General features: G+C 46.1%; 1 protein-coding gene across 10 annotated transcripts; it reads left to right on the top strand.

Moving 5' to 3' along the window:
• The first annotated feature begins 12306 nt into the window (after nt 1-12306).
• LOC105037287 (ubiquitin-like modifier-activating enzyme 5) lies at nt 12307-18550 on the top strand. 10 transcript variants are annotated; one of them, XR_012142946.1, is made up of 7 exons: nt 12310-12543; nt 13073-13141; nt 13238-13348; nt 15785-16092; nt 16375-16443; nt 17801-17878; nt 17999-18095. XR_012142946.1 is itself a non-coding variant. In XM_073261262.1 (6 exons), the coding sequence occupies exons 4-6, from the start codon at nt 15883-15885 to the stop codon at nt 18233-18235; spliced, it is 516 nt and encodes a 171-aa protein (XP_073117363.1). In that variant the 5' UTR covers nt 12317-12543; nt 13082-13141; nt 13238-13348; nt 15785-15882; the 3' UTR covers nt 18236-18550. The 10 variants fall into 10 exon arrangements, 5 of the variants coding, with proteins under 5 accessions (XP_073117360.1, XP_073117357.1, XP_073117374.1 ...); XR_012142945.1 differs by having other exon boundaries at nt 17801-17912; XR_012142944.1 differs by having other exon boundaries at nt 17801-18095.
• The last annotated feature ends 529 nt before the right edge of the window (nt 18551-19079 follow it).

The following is a 19079-nucleotide window of genomic DNA, read 5'->3' as shown; positions in this document are numbered from 1 at the left end:
AAATTCAGCGAGAGAGGTTGAGAACTAGAGAGAGCGAGTCCAGGGGCTTCGAAAGAACCTCTCCGCAGCACTGTTGCCTTCCCCGTTTTATAGTAGAGCACGGCGTGTGCCGTCATTAATGGTGCAGACAACTAGGAGAGTTGTCAAATCGCTGGAGGCTGTCAGAATCACCGCGGACTGTCAAGTCACCGTGGGTTGTCAAATCGCTGAGATTAATCTATGTCTTTGGCAGGATAATGTCTCAGGACGGCTATGCCGCATGCCTTTGTCAGGACGGCAGCCCCTCAGCAGTCGTATGGCATTTGAGGGAGCCGACCGGCCATACGTCGGCATTTAGTTGTGGGATATCGGGTGAAGATCCAGGGACCCTCCGACGGTCAGTCTGACGCGTTGCGGGAGTCGGAGATCGAGCTCCGTCGTTCGGCCAGTCGAAAATGGAAAGGGTCTGCCCGACCGACATACTTTTGGTCAGACGGTGTCGGCAGTCGTCGGTCGGTAGAGTCGGGCGTCGGTCCGGCAGGCCCGACGGTGAGTCGACGTGAGAGGGACCGGTCGGTATATCCCAATAGTTGCCCCCCCCACTCTTGAGTCGGATGACGTGCTGGCCAGCGTCCTCGCGTGGGCGGCAGCTTCGGGCGAAAGGAGTGGATATCCATCGCATAAGCTCCGACTCTGACGACCATACCATTGATCGGTCTGGCGCCAGACGCCAGGCATCCCATCGGTGTCAAGTGTCCTATCGGGAATAGAAATCGCCGTTTCCACCGTCTCTTCGGGAATGCAAACCGCCACGATTTTTCCACCACGTGATAGGGGCCATTGGGCCGAATCCGTTCAGGCGGATGGAGGCGACGTGGCCTGATCTGGGGCAGGTGCATCGAATCGTCGAACCGAGGGAAGGCCCAGATGCTACCACGTGTCACGATCTGGAAGATCCTCGTTGGACGTGCTCTCATCCCGATCGTCGAGGGGCACTATATATACAGGGTCACCTGCATCCAAAACTCTACATTTCAAACCTGTTGCCAAGACTCTGGCCGAGCGGTCCCTTGTCTCAGATAGTTGTCCCCGCTTCCTTCCTTAGAGAGTTTTCTAGGAGCCTTTGTCATTGTCTTTCGTTTTCTCCTTGCTTTCTTGAAAAGTTCTTCCTTCTTCTTCTCATTCTTTGACTTCGGTTCTAGCATCATGGCCAGAACCACTCCACGAGGAAGTCGGTCGGGGAACCCGACCGACGATTCTCGATCGACCCCGGAGGTGGAGGTCTCTTCACTTTCGGAGCCGAACGTCGATCGGCTCCGGGAGCAGTACTGCATCCCGGAGCAGTTTCGGCTGTTCGCCCCTGGAGCCGATGGTCGGGTTAACAACCCGCCCGCGGGCCAGGTGGCTTTCTACGTCGAGGACCTCCAGGCCGATCTTCGCTTTTCGATTCCAGAGTTTGTCCGGAACGTGCTGGACTACTACAGACTTTGTCCGACGCAGCTGGCGCCGAACTCGATCCGACTGGTAGTCAGCTTTGCCTTGCTGTGTCAGCTTTTGCCGATCAATCCTCGTATTTTCCTCTTTCGAGTCTTCTTTGTTCTCCGACCCCACCCTAAAGCCCGAGAGTGGTAGTTTTTCAACCCTCGAAAGGGTCTTTCTTTCATCACTGGTCTTCCGTCGTCAATCCACGGATGGAAGAACCAGTTCTTCTTTGTCTCTTCTCCAGTTCCTTGGGGGTTCCCTTCCCGCTGGGGGGACCCCCGAACTCAACCAAATGAGAACAGTCGGGTGGAGGACGGGGACCAAGAGGACTTCCACCGTTTGAAGGATATCTCAGTACCGAAGCGGAGGGAGCTCGTCGTCGAGCAAGACCTGTATGACACCGGTCTGAGCTCGTTCCTCGCCTAGGTCTGTTTTTCTTCTCTTTTCTTCTTCTTTTTTTTTTGGTGATGATCCTCTGTTGAAATTGCAAACATGCCACCGAGGGTGAGGTTGACGGAAGCCGACGTTCGGCAACATGCGGCACGGAAGAGGCCGGCGCATGGAGCCGAACCATCACGGCCTCCCAAGAGGCCTCAAGTAGCACCGTCAAGCGAGCCGGCGGCGGCGGGAGCGTAGCACGGCTCCGAACGAGCATCGGACCATGAGTCGATAATCGCACTGTCGGTGCCGACGGTGCCCTTCGAAGCCCCGTCCGAGAAACGATCGGTCGAGGGAGCAGTCCCATCTGAGGGACGGGCGACCGAGGAAACAGTCGAGGATGTGCCGGTCGCACAGCCGGCTGGCGAGGTTCGGGCAGAGACAAGCGAGCCCAAACGATCTGCTTTGGCTGCTGTCGCGGCCTCGGGAGGGACCCAATCGGGCTCGAGCCTCCCCTCTCTCTCTGATGTCAGGGCCTGGGTGTCCGAACGAGTGAAGGCCCCGATGGCGCCAGGCGACGATAGGAGGTCGGCCGGCTGTGGTGCATCGTCCAACGCCCCCCTTCTCGAAGAAGCGTCGGCCCTGGCCAACCACGACTTGGCCAGGAGGTTGTGCCAGACGATTATCCTTCCAACCGATCATGAGGTCATGAAGAATCAGCGGGTATCCGATATGCTTTCTTCGTTCTACCCAACCATGATCCGGGTAAGCCTTTCTCCTTTACTTTTCATTTTCATCGTCATTTTCTACAAGTTCGGTCTTCTGACGGTCAGTCTTGTTGTTTGCAGCTAATTTACAACATGTCCGAGCTGGAGGTCGGATATCGGAGGTTCGGCGATCTTCGGACGGTCTGGAAAGATAAGGCCATGGCCGCCGAGGCCGATAAGACGGTAATGATCGACCAGCTGAAGCAGTCGGTCGACCGTGAGACCCGACTTGAAGAGGAGATCTCCCACCTTACCGAGGAGGTCTCCCGCCTTATCGGTGCCCTGGCCGCCTTGGGGATCGAGCTGCAGTCAGCTCGCGAGGAAGCCAAGCGAAAGTCCCGCACTGTTCGTCGGCTGCGTCGCGAGCGGGACAACTCTGTCGGGGAACTCAAAGCCGAATGCGAGCAGCTCCGGATAAGTTTTGGAAATCTCGCCAAGGCCGAAGAAAATTTGTCCTCCACTCAAGCCGATGCAGACATAGCAAGGGCGGAGGCAGAGTCGGCGAAAGAGGCCATAGGTCGGGCTGTGGAGGACTTCCGTGGCTCCGATGAATACTGGGAGGAACTTTTGGAGAGCGGCTTCCTCTCGTACCGAGTGGGGTACGAGGATGCCCAGGAAGCGGTCCAGAGCCTATATCCGGAGCTCGATCTCAGCAGCGTCATCCCCCCAGAGTCGGAGGGCCAAGCCGCGGGAGAGGTGGCCGACCCGTCGTCGGGAGATCGCACTGCCGTGGAGGAGGCCGAAGCAAACCAGCCTGCTGAAGGCGAGGCGGCTCCGACCCCCGACGCTACCTCGGCCCGAGTGGATACATCAATCGCCCCCGGACTTCTCCTGATAGAGGAAGCCGACTCCGGTGAGTAGTCGGAGCATCTTTTATTTTTATTTTTATTTAGTATACTTGTAATCGGGCTTCGGTCCAATTTTGTAAACTCAGTTCAAGTTTGAATGAAATCAAAATCTTTTCAACTTTTTCTTTGTCTTTATGTATCCTGGAATGGGTCTTGTATGTCTCGCCGAAATACTTTCGAACGTATAAGTCGTAGGCCCGATGTACTAGCTAGGATGTTCGGTAAGATCCCAGGTAGCTAGCCGGGATAGTCGGTAGCGTGCGTCATGGTAAAGGCAAAGCGAGCTCCGATTTTAGATCAGCCTCCCGACTGTCGTATGACCCAACAGTCGAAAGCTTAAGTCGAGCGCCCGTTGCCCAGACCTAAGTCGGGCATATTCATCGAGTCGGGCGTTATCCGTCCTTCGGGCATAGCTCTTTGACCCGATCATCTTGTAGAGTCCGATAGTTGAATAGTGTCCGATGTATTTAGTTGATGACAGGTCGGTCATCTATTGCCCGATTCTTTGTCGGACGTATGTGATAAACGGTGGTAAGTCGAATACCCTTCGATCGGTCGTGATCTGATCGGCATGTCGCGAACGTGACGTTGGTCACGTTGGCATTTTGCCTTTCTTAGCCAGAGCCAAGTCGGCAAGTTAGCCAGCCGCCTTGCTCAGGAGCTGGCTGCGGAAGGGGCATGGCTTCAACTTAGGGGGATTTCATCGCCATCGTCGGCCTTCCACCAATGTAGATATGTCGGTCGTCGCAAGAGTCCGACGCGCCATCGGTGATTGGGTCGTAGATTTTCAATGGAATGCTGGGCCCAAGTCGTGGCGTCGGGATTCGTACTACTAGCAAGCGCCGACGCACCGTTGGAGGGCTGAGATTCTAGATTCTAAAGCTTTGAAGCTGAGTTTGTATTCCGAACAAGGGCACACAGAGTTTACTGGTAGTACAATCTCAGATTGTCGGCATTTCAAGTCTGGAGAATGGCGCTTCCTTCTAGAGTCTCCAGTCGGTAAGCTCTCGGTCCGTAGATGTCCGCTATCTTGTAGGGTCCTTCTCAGTTTGGAGCCAACTTTCCTTAGTCTAGAGGCTTCGAAACTTCTGCCTTTCTTAAGACCAGGTCCCCGGGCTTGAAAAGCTTCGGCTTAACCTTAGTGTTATAGTATCGGGCCACTCTCTGCCGGTAGAAAGCCATGCGGAGTTAAGCCTCGCACCGAAGTTCGGGTAGGAGGTCCAGGTCGGCTCTCCGACACTCGAAGTTGATCGGCTCTTGGTATTGCTCGACTCTAGTCGATGGTAGCCCGATCTCGAGCGGGATCATCGCCTCCGTCCCATAGGCCAAGCTGAAAGGAGATTCTTCGGTCGGGACACAGGGTATCGTTCAGTACGTCCATAGGACGAAATTCAATTCCTCGACCCAAAGGCCTTTGGCTTCATTCAGTCGGGTCTTGAGTCCATACAGAATAGTCCGATTAGTTACCTTGACCTTGCCGTTGGACTGTGGGTGCCCGATCGAGGTCAGCCTGTGCGTGATATGAAATCTCGCACAGAACTCCCGAAAGTTTTGGTTGTCGAATTGTCGTCCATTGTCGGTAATAATAGTGTGCGGTAGCTTGAACCTGAAGATAATGAACTTCTGGACGAAGTCTTCCATCTTTCGCTCGATGATTTGTGTCAGAGGTTTGACTTCTACCCACTTAGTGAAGTAGTCGATTGCGACGACTATGAACTTCCTTTGGCCGGACGTCGGAGGGAAAGGACCGAGTATGTAGATTTTCCACTGGGCGAAGGGCCACGGGGCGATAATAGGAGTGATTTGGCTGGCTGGTCGGTGTTGTATGTTAGCATACCTCTGGCATGGCTCACACCTCCGAACCAACTCAGCTGCATCCTTTCTCATGGTGGGCCAGTAGTAGCCCTGCCGTAGGATATTGTAGGCCAAGGATTTGCCCCCCAAGTGGTTTTCGCAGATCCCTTTATGTACTTCTCTGAGCGCGTAGTCCGCATCAGTCGGTCCCAAGTACCTGAGCAAGGAAAGGGAGAACGACCTTTTGTAAAGTCGGTCATCCATTATCACGTATTGGGAGGCCACCCATCGGAGTCTTTTGGCTTCCATAGGGTCTTCAGGGTTGGTTCCGTCGGTCAGATACCGCACGATCGAATCCATCCAGCTTAGTTCGGTCGCCAGTTGCAGCACCTCCTCGGTCCTGTCAATGCTCGACTGCTCGAGACTCTCCATAAACATCCGACCCAAGGCATCGTAGGCTGATGTCGCAAGCCTGGAGAGTGCATCGGCCCCAGCGTTCTCCAATCTGGGAATGTGAGAGATCTCGAAATACTTGAGGTGTGCCACGAGATCTCTCACCTTTTGGGGATATTTTGCCATGGTCGGGTCTCGCACCACAAATTCGCCTTTAACTTGCCCTACGATCAGCTGGGAGTCGGAGAAGACTCTGAGGCTATCGATCCCGAGCTCCTTCACTACTCTCAAGCCAGCGAGGAGTGCTTCATACTCGGCTTGATTATTGGAAGCTTTGAAGTCGAACCGGAGGGCGTACTCGGTAACCACTCCCTCTGAGTTGGTGAGCAGGAACCCGGCCCCGCTCCCTCGAGTGTTGGAAGCTCCATCGATGTGCAACACCCAGGTAGACCCGGGGTCAAGTTTGGAGATTGCAACTTCTCTGGGGCTCCCGCCTTTCGATCCTTGGTCGGTTGTCGGGCACTCCGCAATAAAGTCGGCCAAGACCTGGACTTTCAGGGCTGATTGTGGTCGGTACTGAATGTTGAACTCACTCAGCTTCATTGCCCATTTCGCCAGTCGTCCTGATGTGTCGGGGCGGCGCAAGATCGCCCTCAGGGGCTGGTCGGTGAGGACCACAATAGCGTACGCTTGGAAATACGGACGGAGTCGTTATGCAGACACGATCAAGACGAATATCATTTTCTCCATCTTTGAGTACTGAGCTTCAGCTTCATGGAGCACTTTGCTGGTGTAGTATATGGGTTGGTGAATTCGGCTCTCGTTCTCCCAGACGAGCACCGAGCAAACCACCTCTGGGGAGGTTGCCAAATAGAGGTACAGCGTTTCTCCGACTTTCGACTTTACAAGCAGTGGCGGGGAGGCTAGGTACCCTTTTAGGTCCTCGAAGGCCTGCCGGCACTCGTCCGGCCAAGAGAAGTCCTTCACCTGTCTCAGGGCCTTGAAGAACGGGAGACATCTCTCCGTCGATCGAGAGATGAATCGGCTGAGTGCGATGATCCTTCCGTTAAGTTGTTGTGCCTCTTTTTTGGTGATCGAGTGTCGCATGTCGATGATTGCCTTTATCTTTCAAGGTTAGCCTCAATTCCTCATTGAGAAATGAAGAACCCGAAAAATATTTTCGAAGTCACCCCGAAGGTGCACTTAATCGGATTTAACCTCATCCGATGTCATCGAAGAGTGCGAAAAGTTTCTTCGAGGTCTTGGACATGATCTGAGGCTCGCGCACTCTTCACCAGCATGTCGTCCACGTACACCTCCATGTTGCACCCGATTTGATCTTGAAGACCTTATTGATGAGTCATTGGGAGGTGGCCCCGGCATTTTTCAATCCGAAGGGCATTACCCTGTAGCAGTAAAGGCCCTTGGCGGTCACAAAGGCTGTGTGCTCCTCATCTTCGGACGCCATCCGGATCTGATTATATCCGGTAAAGACGTCCATGAAGCTGAGCAGTCGATGGTCGGACGTCGCGTCTACCAGCTGGTCGATTTTTGAAAGTGGGAAGCTGTCCTTCGGGCAGACACGATTTAGGTCGGTATAGTCAATGCAGATTCTCCACCTCCCGTTGGCTTTTTTCACCATGACAACATTGACGAGCCAATCGGGGTACATGATTTCTCTGATGAAGCCTGCCTCGAGTAGCTTGTCCACTTCCTCGTCGATGGCCTTCTGTCTTTCAGGAGCGAAAGACTGCTTCTTCTGCCTCACCGGCCTCATTCCAGGGTCGATGTTGAGTCGGTGGTCATCGTCTCCGGGGGGATGCCGGACATATCCACTGCCGACCAAGTGAATACGTCGGTATTGGCCTTCAGTAGCTCCACTAGCTGTCGTTGCTCAGGGTCGGATAATTGGGATCCAACCTAGACCACTCGCTCGGGATTCTCCACTATCGGGACGGAAACCAGCTGTTCGGCCGGTTCGCCCCGTTCTTCCTCTCCCCGCTGGTCCAACTTGTCGGCCGTCAGGGAGTCCTTCACTTTGTTACTTCGAGCAGAGATTTGAAAGCATCGCCGAGCGAGCTGTTGATCTCCGTGCATCTCTCCGACTCCATTTTTGGTCGGAAACTGAACCAGCAGGTGGTAGGTCGAGACTATAGCTTTGAGGGTGTTCAACCCAGGTCTTCCAAGTATGGCGTTATAGGCCGAAGGTACTTGGACGACTGCAAAAGTTAGGTGGACGGTGCTTTGTCGTGGATCGGTTCTAGCTGTCACGGGAAGAGTAACTTCTCCTTCCATCGTGATGGCTTCCCTGGCGAAACCCACCAGGGGCGTGGAGACTCTTTCGAGCCGATCAGCCGACAGTCGCATTCGGGAGAAGGTCGAGTAAAATAAAATATTAGTCGAACTTCCATTATCAACAAAGATCCTTCTTACATCATAATTTGCTATTGTTGCTGAGACAACAACAGCATCGTCATGGGGAGTTTGGATTCCTCGAGCATCCTCATCTGTAAAAGTAATACATCGTCTTGGCGTAGCTTCTTCGTCGACTGCCCTCCAGCAGTCATCCCCGGGTCCAGTCATTTGGAGATCATGTTGATGACCCCGACCGTGGGCTGATTGTTCGCTGCCTCCTCAGTCGGTTGGGATCGTCGGTCGGGGACGGGTCGAGTCGGCGATTTTCTTCGAAATTTTTTGAGATACCTCCGGCGTATGAGGACCTCAATTTCATCCTTGAGTTGGATGCACTGCTCAGTGTTATGGTCGTGGCCCCGATGAAATCGACAGTACTTTCGCCGGTCGAGGCCCTTTGCCTTCAAAGGCGGAGGCCGTCGCAAATATTCTTCCCCTTTGATCTCCATCAAAATCTGCGCACGAGGAGCAGAGAGGAGAGTATAGGAGTCATACCTGGGACGCATCGGCCTCGGACTCTGCCGTCGAGGTGATCTCGGGCTCCGTCGCTGGGGTGAGACCTGTTTGTCGGTCGGGGGCCTGCTGGGCTCGGCAGGGGCCCGACCTTTCCTTCGTTTCTCCTTCGGGCCCTTGGCCTCAGTTAGGCGCCGGTCGGAAGCTCCTTCATCTGTGCGCATGTATTTATACGCACGCTCTAGCAATTCGGCATATGTCTGGGGGAGGGTCTTGTCCAAGAAGTACGTAAATCGAGACCCCCTTAGCCCTCTCTTCATGGCTGAGATAGCCATGTCTTCGTTGAGGTCCCGAACCTCAAGCGTAGTCGCGTTGAATCACGTCACAAAGTGTCGGAGCATCTCGTTTTCTCCCTACTTGAGGGAAAAAGGCTGTTCGAGATTCGTGAGGGCTTCCGACTGGTGCTGAAATGGCCACGAAAGCATGTTCGAGCTGTCCGAAGGAGTGGATGCTTCTTGAGCGGAGGCCGGAGTATTAGGCCCTGACGGCCTTGCGAAGTGTGGCGGGGAAGCCGATGCAGAGAAGGGCATCGGTTACCCCTTGGATCATCATGAGAGCCTTGTAGCTCTCCAGATGGTCAACTGGGTCGGTGGAGCCGTCATAGGGCTTCACATGAGGCATCTTGAACTGACTAGGGATCGGCTCATCGAAGATGAGTCGGGAGAGAGGTTGGGCGGTCTGGAAGTCAACGTCGTTCGAAGACTTCTGCCCGTCCACCTGAAGCTGGGCGAGCCGACGGTCGATTTCTTCGAACCTACGTTCGTAGTCATCGGCCCGTCGATGCTGGGAGACCCCGGGGGTCGAGTCTCCCGATGAATCTGAGAGAGAGGCGGATGGTGTTCGTGGCCGCTTCTCCTTCCTCGCTCGTTCCAGCCGGGAAGGAGACAGTCGTCGGGACCGGTGGGTATCATGCCGTGGCCGCCTCTCCTCCTCTCGATGGGAGTGTTGTGACAGCTGCTCTTGAGGAGGAGACGGAGACCGATGCGGGCATCGGCGGCTGCTCCTGGAGGACATCGGGTGTGCCGCCGGTTGCCCCACCGGCAATTGCGGCAACCAGATTGGTTGTTGTTGAAGGCTCTTGACTGCATCCGTCAGCACAGTCATCTGCCGCACAATCGCCGCAATTTGCGCCTCCATGGTCACCACAGGATGCGGAGAGCTGGGCTCCGTCATGGAGGGTGGAGGAGAGGTATCTTCCCGACGGGAAGAGTGCCTCGCCGATCCGATGGCCCTCGATCGCTGAGTCCTGGTTCTTATCATTTCAAAAGGATTTTTCTAAGCTCTGTGGAGGTCGGATCAGTACGCGTCCCCCCTACCTGACGCACCAAACCTGTTGCGGCCAATCCCCTCGTCGTCTGGTCGTCGGGAACGAGTACCTGCAAGAGAAGTCCACACTGACCGAAGATGCCTCCGGTGGGGATCCTCCGACGGTCAAGTCAGAGAGGAGACTAGGCAACAGTAGAAAAGAATCAGGAGAATTCAGTGAGGGAGAGAGTGAGAACTAGAGAGAGCGAGTCCAGGGGCTTCGAAAGAACCTCTCCGCAGCACTGTTGCCTTCCCCGTTTTATAGTAGAGCGTGGCGTGGTGCCGTCATTAATGGTGCAGACAACTAGGAGAGTTGTCAAATCGCCAGAGGCTGTCAGAGTCGCCGCGGACTGTCAAGTCGTCATGGATTGTCAAATCGCTGGGATTAATTTATGTCCTTAGCAGGACAATGTCCCAAGACGACTATGCCACATGCCTTTGTCAGGACGGCGACCCTCAGCAGTCGTACGGCGTTTGAGGGAGCCGACCGGCCATACGTCGGCATTTGGTTGTGGGATGTCGAGTGAAGACCCAGGAACCCTCCGACGGTCAGTCTGACGCGTTGCGGGAGTCGGAGATCGGGCTCCGTCGTTCGGCCAGTCGAGAACGGAAAGGATCTGTCCGACCGACATACCTTCGATCGGACGGTGTCAGCAGTCGTCGGTCGGTAGAGTCGGACGCCGGTTAGACGGGCCCAATGGTGAGTCGGCGTGAGAGGGACCGGTCGGTATATCCCAATACTTTCTTTCTTTTTAACTTCCTTAAATAGGTTTTCTTAACCAACAAAACCTGAAATTAGTGCTGAAATATGTCGACTGAGATTTTACATAGCACGGTCCCAAAGAATTGGCACAGGTCTTGGAAAATTTTGGTTCTCTCAAAATTTCTCCACTTACATATCAACGAAGATAAATTGACATCTTATTTCATCTTAGTCTCAACGAGGGTCACAGGGATAACCAATATAACTAGATTTAAAAACTCGACCTCATAACTCTCCTCCTTTGTTATTTCAGTTCCTAATTTCTCCTTGTACTTAGATTTTGATTATATTTTAATTAGAGATATAACTGAGAATCTAAATTTGTTTCAGATATAATTAGTTTTTAAATCCAATCATTCACTCTCTATATCATAATTAGTTTTACCATAGATTCACTGTGTATAGAGTTCTCCTGTTTTCGAAAATTTTTGACACTTCACTACTGGTATGCCTAATTGAACATAAAGAAATATAACTATGAATTCGAGTTCAATTATTAAACCGACTGATCCAAATCTAAACTTGACCTTATTGAGTTTCAAATTTTTTGTTTTGCTGGTCCGGCTACTTCATATAACCCTTGATGAGATACAACCACTTGCATCAGGCATCAACAAATCCCAACGATAGCCATGTAACACATCTGAGATCCTCTCTCTCTCTCTCTCTCTCTCTCTCTATATATATATATATATATATATAATTTATTTATATAAATATTTGAGAATATAAAATGATATTAAGAATTTGAATGAATATTATTTTATTATTTAGATATAATTTTTTTTTTCAATTTAATCGGATATAGAAGAAAAATTATTTTCATATGTCTGGTCTCGCGCAATGTGCAGATTTTTGACTAGTTAAAATTTACAATGATGAACAACAAAGAAAGCCATCCAATTGTACAGATGACAAAATCGATCCGACCCGATAGGTATACATCCTATCCAAATTCGGTCAAACCTGAAAAATAAGATTTGATTAGGTTTGGATTCGGATTTAGATAAAATCCGAAACTGTAGCACAGATATAAGTAGAGTACGAGTAGTATTGTTTTCTACCCAAACTCAAATCCGATCCGAACCTATGGATATGGATAATACTTAAATTCATATCTAAATATATATGTTTATAATTCTATTTTGATAATTTTATTTTGATTGATAATATGTATAAAATTATTTTGGTTGTTTATACGTTCTATTTTGAATTGTAATTCTATTTTTATATTTGATTTCTATAAATCTGAACTTATAAATTATATTCTAGGTTGAATTGAGAATTTTATTTTGATTGATAATATGTATAAAATTATTTTAATTATTTATTTTTTTGAATATGGGATAGATATGGGATGGATATGGAAAAATAGATTACTTATGAGTAGTTCCGAATCTGTTGGGTATAGGGATGAATATCTCTTTTTTTATTCGATCGAATATCGGATAGAATTTGAGTATACAATATTATATTCAGATTTAAAAATAAATAATATAATATTTGATTCAAATTCTATCCATTGTCATCCCTATCAGTTGGTCATTCTTACATGCCACCATGTTGGATCACATATCCAACAGTAACGATGAATAGTCTTCTACCGTGATTATCCATCATCCGCCCCGAATCCGAGTAGACCCGTTCGAGTTACTTTACCCACAGATCCAGCGAATCGCCCACTGTGTTCCCCACGAACGTCTCGATGGACACACATACACTGATCGCTTTCTCAAATAAACCTCCGGCGGCAAAGAAGAAGCGGAGGATTTGGGAATTGAGATCTCCGGAAGATCGAAGATAAGCGAGGATGGCGACAATGGAGGAAGAGCTGAAGGCGCTGCTCCAGGACATGGAATCGCTGAAGCGATCCCAATCCGATGCCAAATCCCTCCATTCAGTCGACGAGGTCTCCCTTCTCTCACTCTTTCCCCTTGTTCTTTGATTTCTTGCTTTAATTTTCTGTTTGATTCTGGTATTTCCCATTCCTTTATGCGTTCCTAATCTTATTCTTTCTTTATCCGTTTTTATGGAATATTTGCCCCCATAGTTTGCTATCTGATTTGATCTTTCACGATATGTTAGGTCTTTTTTTTAGTTGGAGAAGTATCGATTTGTCTGTTTATCTCATGCGTCGGATCTCCTGACTTGCCTGCCGCTGCAAAGTTCTCTCTTTTTGATAAATTCTGTTGTATTTTGTGTTATTTTCTTTGATAGAGCACGTCGTTCGTTGGGTTGCTTAACCATGCCATTATAAACTGATTTATATTGTTTCCTCTTCTTTTTCTTTTCTGGATCCATAATCTTATATATCAAAAGAAGGCATTATCCTTTTCCCGAGGTTTGTTTTTGGAAATAAATCAGATTGAAGGCTCCTCATTAATGTGCTTATTGTTGAATTATCCATCAAATTTTGGTTCTTGTGGTGTTTGTTGTAGATGCAACAGAGAGTAGTGAGAATTATGAATATTACAAAATTTGGGACCTCATGGCGCTCCAAAGTCAAGGTCTTTTTCTTACAAAAACCACTTTTAACCCCTATTCATATGCTAATTGGTGCTAATTTTGCTTTGTAGTTATGATGCATCTGGCGTGATGTGCAGGATATGAGTGCTGAGGTGGTGGACAGCAACCCTTATGGTAGGCTGATGGCCCTTCAGCGCATGGGCATTGTGGACAACTATGAAAGGATACGAGAATTCTCGGTTGCAATAGTTGAGTGTATTTGTCTCATCTCTTCCTCAATTCTCATAAGCATTTAAATTGCATGAGCTTTTTAGTAAATTCAATGCTGAGTTAGACCAAGATCAGTAACGATTCTTGAATTATGACTAATGAATAAGATATAAAACAATCAAATATTGATGCCCGTCAAGAAATCTTTATCAAATTCAAAATTACATCCATGATTTCCGTCACTGAAAAATCTGATCTCACAGCATGCTTGAAGAATATTTCATGCTTGAAGAATATTTCTTGTTTTGTAGGAACCCTAACCAATAAAGTCATTTTGAGGTTGTAATAAATCAAATCTTATTGTCTGCAAGAAATGTGACGTCTTAAGCAAGAGTTATAATATTTATTGAGATATATGATTAAAAAGTTGATACTGGCCAGAATGCTCGACTATATGGGTATTCAACTCTGGACCCTCTTACAACAAATTCCATGATCGAAAGCCTCAAAGGGTGTGTAAATATGGCCAAACATCATCAAAATTGGATAGAGGGTTATGGATGCATAGGAAACTGTGTTAGAACAAGCTCGATGGCCAATTCTACATCCTTCACTGCCACAAGTCTCCTGGTTGGCCTTCAGACCTCCCTAAAACTTGATGAAAAAAAAGCACAATGTGACACTTGACTCACTATTATTCAATGAGCTCAGGTTTCACAAATAAGTCAATAAAATAGATCAAGTTACAGTCCGCCACACATGAGTTTCAGAAGATCACATCACAATCATCACTACAAGTTGAATTTCAAGCTCAAACCACTTCTAAGATGTCCAATATCAAGTTAGTTTTCCAATTATTTTGAATCACCTCAATTGGAGCTGAGATGAGGAAGTTATGGCCATTTTGTTGCAGACATGTCATGCAGACACATTGCTGATGAAATTCAACTTAATTATGAAAATACTATTCCATGTCCTTCTTGAATTTAGGACAATTTCCTACATTTTTGGTCTTTTTTTTTTTTAATGTTTTAAGAAACACTTGTTATTGGCTTACAAGTCCCACAAGACCTAGAAAACTATTTTTTTTTGTTTTTATTTTTCTTTATAGGAAAATTGCAACCATGTAGAAATAGGATTTTTATGGGTGTTAGGAGCCCATCTGTATAGATACGCCCCCATGTACTCAATTGATCATGGATTAACGAATAAACCTTCTGTTTTACTGGGTGCACTAAATTCTGCATGGTCCTGTGGATTTTAGCGATTCGCAAAGTGGCTAGTCATGGAGCATCTTGAATGTGTCAATTGGTGGAATTATTGGGGTCCCACCTATGTCAAATATGCTATAGCAGCCCATTCTATGTACCTGAGCAAACTGAGATTGCATGAGCTAACTACTCTTGAGACTCAAAACTTAACTCTTGCCTTGAAATCATGTGGTGGATGTAATATATACATCTAAAAGAGACCTACCGCCCTCATACTAGAGAATCATGCTGAGCCGCGATAATTCTAGTCTTGAGCATATTCCACACCTGACGTGATTCCGACTGAAAGTGTAGAGCAGTGGGGGATTTTGCAAAAAAAATATCATAGTTGGTGTGTAACCAAGAGATAAGAATGCATAACAATATAGTTGATGATGATGAATGAAAAAAAATAATATAGATTTAATATGCTTTGTCTATTCATGGAAAATCAATCTACTAGCAAGCTGAATATCACTTTGGGAGGGAAATGTGACATCAAGGTCAAAAAGCATAAAGGGTGACATCTAGCTCTCTTTGTGAGCTATTGCATAGTGATATATTGGTGCTGTAGTAAGAAATGAGATCCCTCTTCTTAATTTTCAGAGGGCAAATGGCTTTTTTATGAAGCTACAGAAATGAGTAATGGATGCTAGGTAATAAAATTTCTAGCTTCATCAACATGTATGAAGTATAAAGAGATGAAGCTTCATCACTGTAGTTATTAATGGAAGCAAATATATAATCAGACCAAGAAGGTATTGAGGTAGTAAGAGGTTTGAGAGTGGAGGAAGCACTATTTTTTGGTAGCAGTCTGTATTGGTATCTATTAGGTGTGCAAAATCTACTGGTAGGGTATCAATCACAGTATGCCCCTCGTACCTAGTGTCACTACTATAAAAATGTGCCATACCAATGCTAGACAAGTTGTATGCTGGTACAGCCATACACGTATCATAATTGATATTTGATGCCTTGGCATGAAGCACTATTTGATTTTCAATTGAGATTCTTTGGAAGATATTTTGGAGGCCGATGATTACTATTCCTTAAGATCTTTACATATTGTAATTTTAAGTTATATATCTACATTGTAGTTTGTTGATTAATTATTCTTATTAAAAAGCAATAATTTCCTAATCTTTCATGCAATTCTAAGATGCAGTAGTATTATCTATTTTTTATGTTACTTCTCAATTGTTAAAATTTATGTTGTTGCCACAGGGTATAGGTAGTGTAGGTAGTGTTGCTGCAGAGATGCTTACAAGGTGTGGAATTGGTCACCTGTTGTTGTATGACTATGACACAGGAGAAATTATTGCATGTACCAGGTGCAAGTGAACCAGGGCAAATCCCAGAGCACATGCACGGTGGAGAGCGCGCAATCAAGAATCGGTGGAATACAAGGGGTCGCGTGGTGTGTTATCCACCATGGGATTTGCGCGGTCCAATTGCACCTGGTGCATGCAATACAGAGGCATGACACAGTGGAGTTAGCTAACATGAATAGGTTTTTCTTTCATCCTGACCAGGCATGCTCTCTCTCTCTCTCTCTCTCTCGCTATATATATATATATATATATATATATCTTGAGGTGGGTGGGTGTGTGGTGGTGGAGGGCGGGGATGAACTATGGTTATCTGTTCTTTTCCCTTATTATGTTTTACTAGATCAATAGTCTACCTGGATATCTGGTAATGTAACTTTGATCATCTATTTTGCACACTTTTGTAGTTTAAGAATGCCATCATTTAAAATTGTTAATTCTTTGAGGGGCGAACCCTCTTCACTCACACAATTTTCCCCCATATAGGTTGGCATGACCAAAACAGATGCTGCTGTCCAGACCCTTTCAGAAATCAATCCAGATGTTGTGTTGGAAGTAAGTATTTACATATCGACTATTTGCTATTTTACCATTCAGTGCACCATTTCCCTGCTTTTTTTCCATTTTTTATGTCTTTCAGAAGTCTTTAAGACTTTTCTCTTCATTATGTTGTTATACAGTATGTATTCTTAGTGTTCAAGGAGTTGTGACTCAGTTATACATAGGGAATACTTTCTGTCCAATCAAAACAGTCAGGCACCTGATCAACTTGCCAGCTGTGTTGCATGGCTTGAATAAGGGAGTAGGATTTAGATATACCTTAAGTGTCTGATTGGGCAAGAATGAAAGAGAGCAACATTGGACATATTATCAAAATTCAAAATTGGATCAGATTGGTACTAGTTTTTATCATTTTGTGTAATAGGAAATTTTTGAAGATAACATTTGTTTAATCTTCTATTTAATTGGAAATTTGTTTCTTTTGTTGTTAGAAACTAACGTATTAGTAATTAATAATTCATATCAGCATATGCCCCTCTTGATATTAAACATTTCAACAGCTTGACCTATTTGGTAAGTATGTAGGAAAGCATAATTCTAGAAAATAAAGATGGCTTCCATGTACCTTGAAAGATGGTCAACAATTGTAAGTCTGAAACTTAAGATTGTTCGGATGCTATTATTTGTTATACCTAAAGAGCATTGGCATCAAGAATAATGAATGAGGATGCGAGCATGATAGATGGCGTGCCATTGTTTAGATGCTCCAAGAAAACTGAAAGGTTGCTGATTGTTCTGCTATTAGATTACATGTTCTTTATCCTAACTCCAAAATTATCTAAGGCTATAAATATGTGACTTTCTACGAAGTTATTAATATCCAGCCTCCACTGTTAACCATGCTCCAGAAACATCAAAAGTCCAGTTCTAATGACATTTTGGTGGGATTTATTTGAGATGTGTTTGACTTGCTCTTGAAATCGGCTCTTCACCATCTTTAGAACATGCCAACAGAAGTATCTGAAGTTTCTAGCATACCCAACTTGCTGATACATGTTGACATGGTTCCTTCAAGTTGGAGGCATAAGTCTAGATAACATGTTTGCTTAAGCATTTCTTTTTAGTGTTTTTATTAACGAGTAAGATCTAAAAGAATGCTGAATAAGTATATTGAAAATTTGTGAGCTGGTAATTTAACAAGAAAATTAAAATAATGATCAACATTTCCTCTATTGACCTAGTAGATGGATTTATGAAACAGTATCTGTCAATCATTTTTAACAGGCTCTATACCATGAGCATCAGCTATAAAATTCTCCAACCTTGCTAGTTATGCCTGTCAAGGGCTACATTCTTGTGCCTAAGAAAACTCTTGCAGCTTCAGAACTTATATTAAGGTTTGATTTTCTAGGCTTGAAGTTGGAAGAGGGCCGTAGCAGAACTCACCTTCAAGCATGGATGACAAATTGCTACATATGCAGTAGTCTTGGTGTTTATTCTATTCTGATGTTTCCACAAATGAAGTTAGATTTCTTCTTAAAAGTTTCGACTTACCTAAATCCATGATTAGGTGTTGCTAGTGATAATCTGAATGATGTTTTGCTGACAGGTACAAAAGCAAAATGCAATCCTTCCTTTATCCTGCTTTCTTTTACATGCCTGGGTGGAATGTGGGTGTGTGTTTATGTCAGGGGATGATGAAATGATGACTCAAAATAGTATTGTGCAATTTGTTAATTGGATGATTAAGAGATATGAAAACATTAAACTGCTGCAGAGGTTTGGTAACAATGAAGATGATATCTTGATATATCAGTATAATACGGTCTTACAAAGTGTAGGCTAAAAGATTGTTGGCATGAACAGATCTCTTGTGAGTTGTGGCAATGCCAATGTGGGTGTTGAACATGGGAAATGAGTCAAAATGCAGACAGAGTAACAAGTTGTGATATCTTTGTAACTACAAAAATATGATCCATGCCTATTTTGTGTAACATGGAAATAACATCATTTTTAGGTTTATATAATAATGTATGGCAAAGGATGATTCATAAAGCTGATTCCGAATAGTTACAAGAAGCTTGATGGTTATGGCCATGATTGTGGTTTATTTCTATAGAACAGTGTAACCGAACAGCGAGCTTTTTGCATCCATCAATAACTTCTATCATTGTAGAGATTGGCTGAACTGTCACTCATCTCATTTTTGAATGTATTATATGCAAATTCTTTCTGAAAATTGTAAAGCAATTGCTCACTAAATTCAACATCTTCGAGAGGAAATCATCAAGATTGAAATCAATAAATCACCAACCCTTCACCATAAGACACCATCATGTGATTGACTAGTAGATTGCTGATAGATATAAATGCTACTGTTCTATTAAACTGCTGGTATTTTGATACATGGGTAGGGTAAGAAAACTATATAGTGAAGGAGTGCAGTAAGATGCTTGTCAGGAACCTGTAGGCATCCCAGAAGTGTAAGTTTGGGTGCTATGAAATAGTTGGGATGGTTACTTGTGTCACATAGCGACGCTGATATGATTGTTGGACGGGGCAAAAGTGTAGATCAGGCAGTGTATGGTTACCACAAGGATACATATATTCATGTTTCTGTTTATTTAATGAAGTAACCAAAAAATGAGGTCTGATATAACTTTAAACCCACTTATCTTATATTAGGAGTG

The sequence above is a fragment of the Elaeis guineensis genome, chromosome 1 (genome assembly GCF_000442705.2).
Source record: "Elaeis guineensis isolate ETL-2024a chromosome 1, EG11, whole genome shotgun sequence".
Taxonomy (NCBI): Eukaryota; Viridiplantae; Streptophyta; class Magnoliopsida; order Arecales; family Arecaceae; genus Elaeis; species Elaeis guineensis.
Note: the sequence above shows the minus strand (reverse complement) of the source record. Positions and strands in the feature narration are given on the sequence as shown.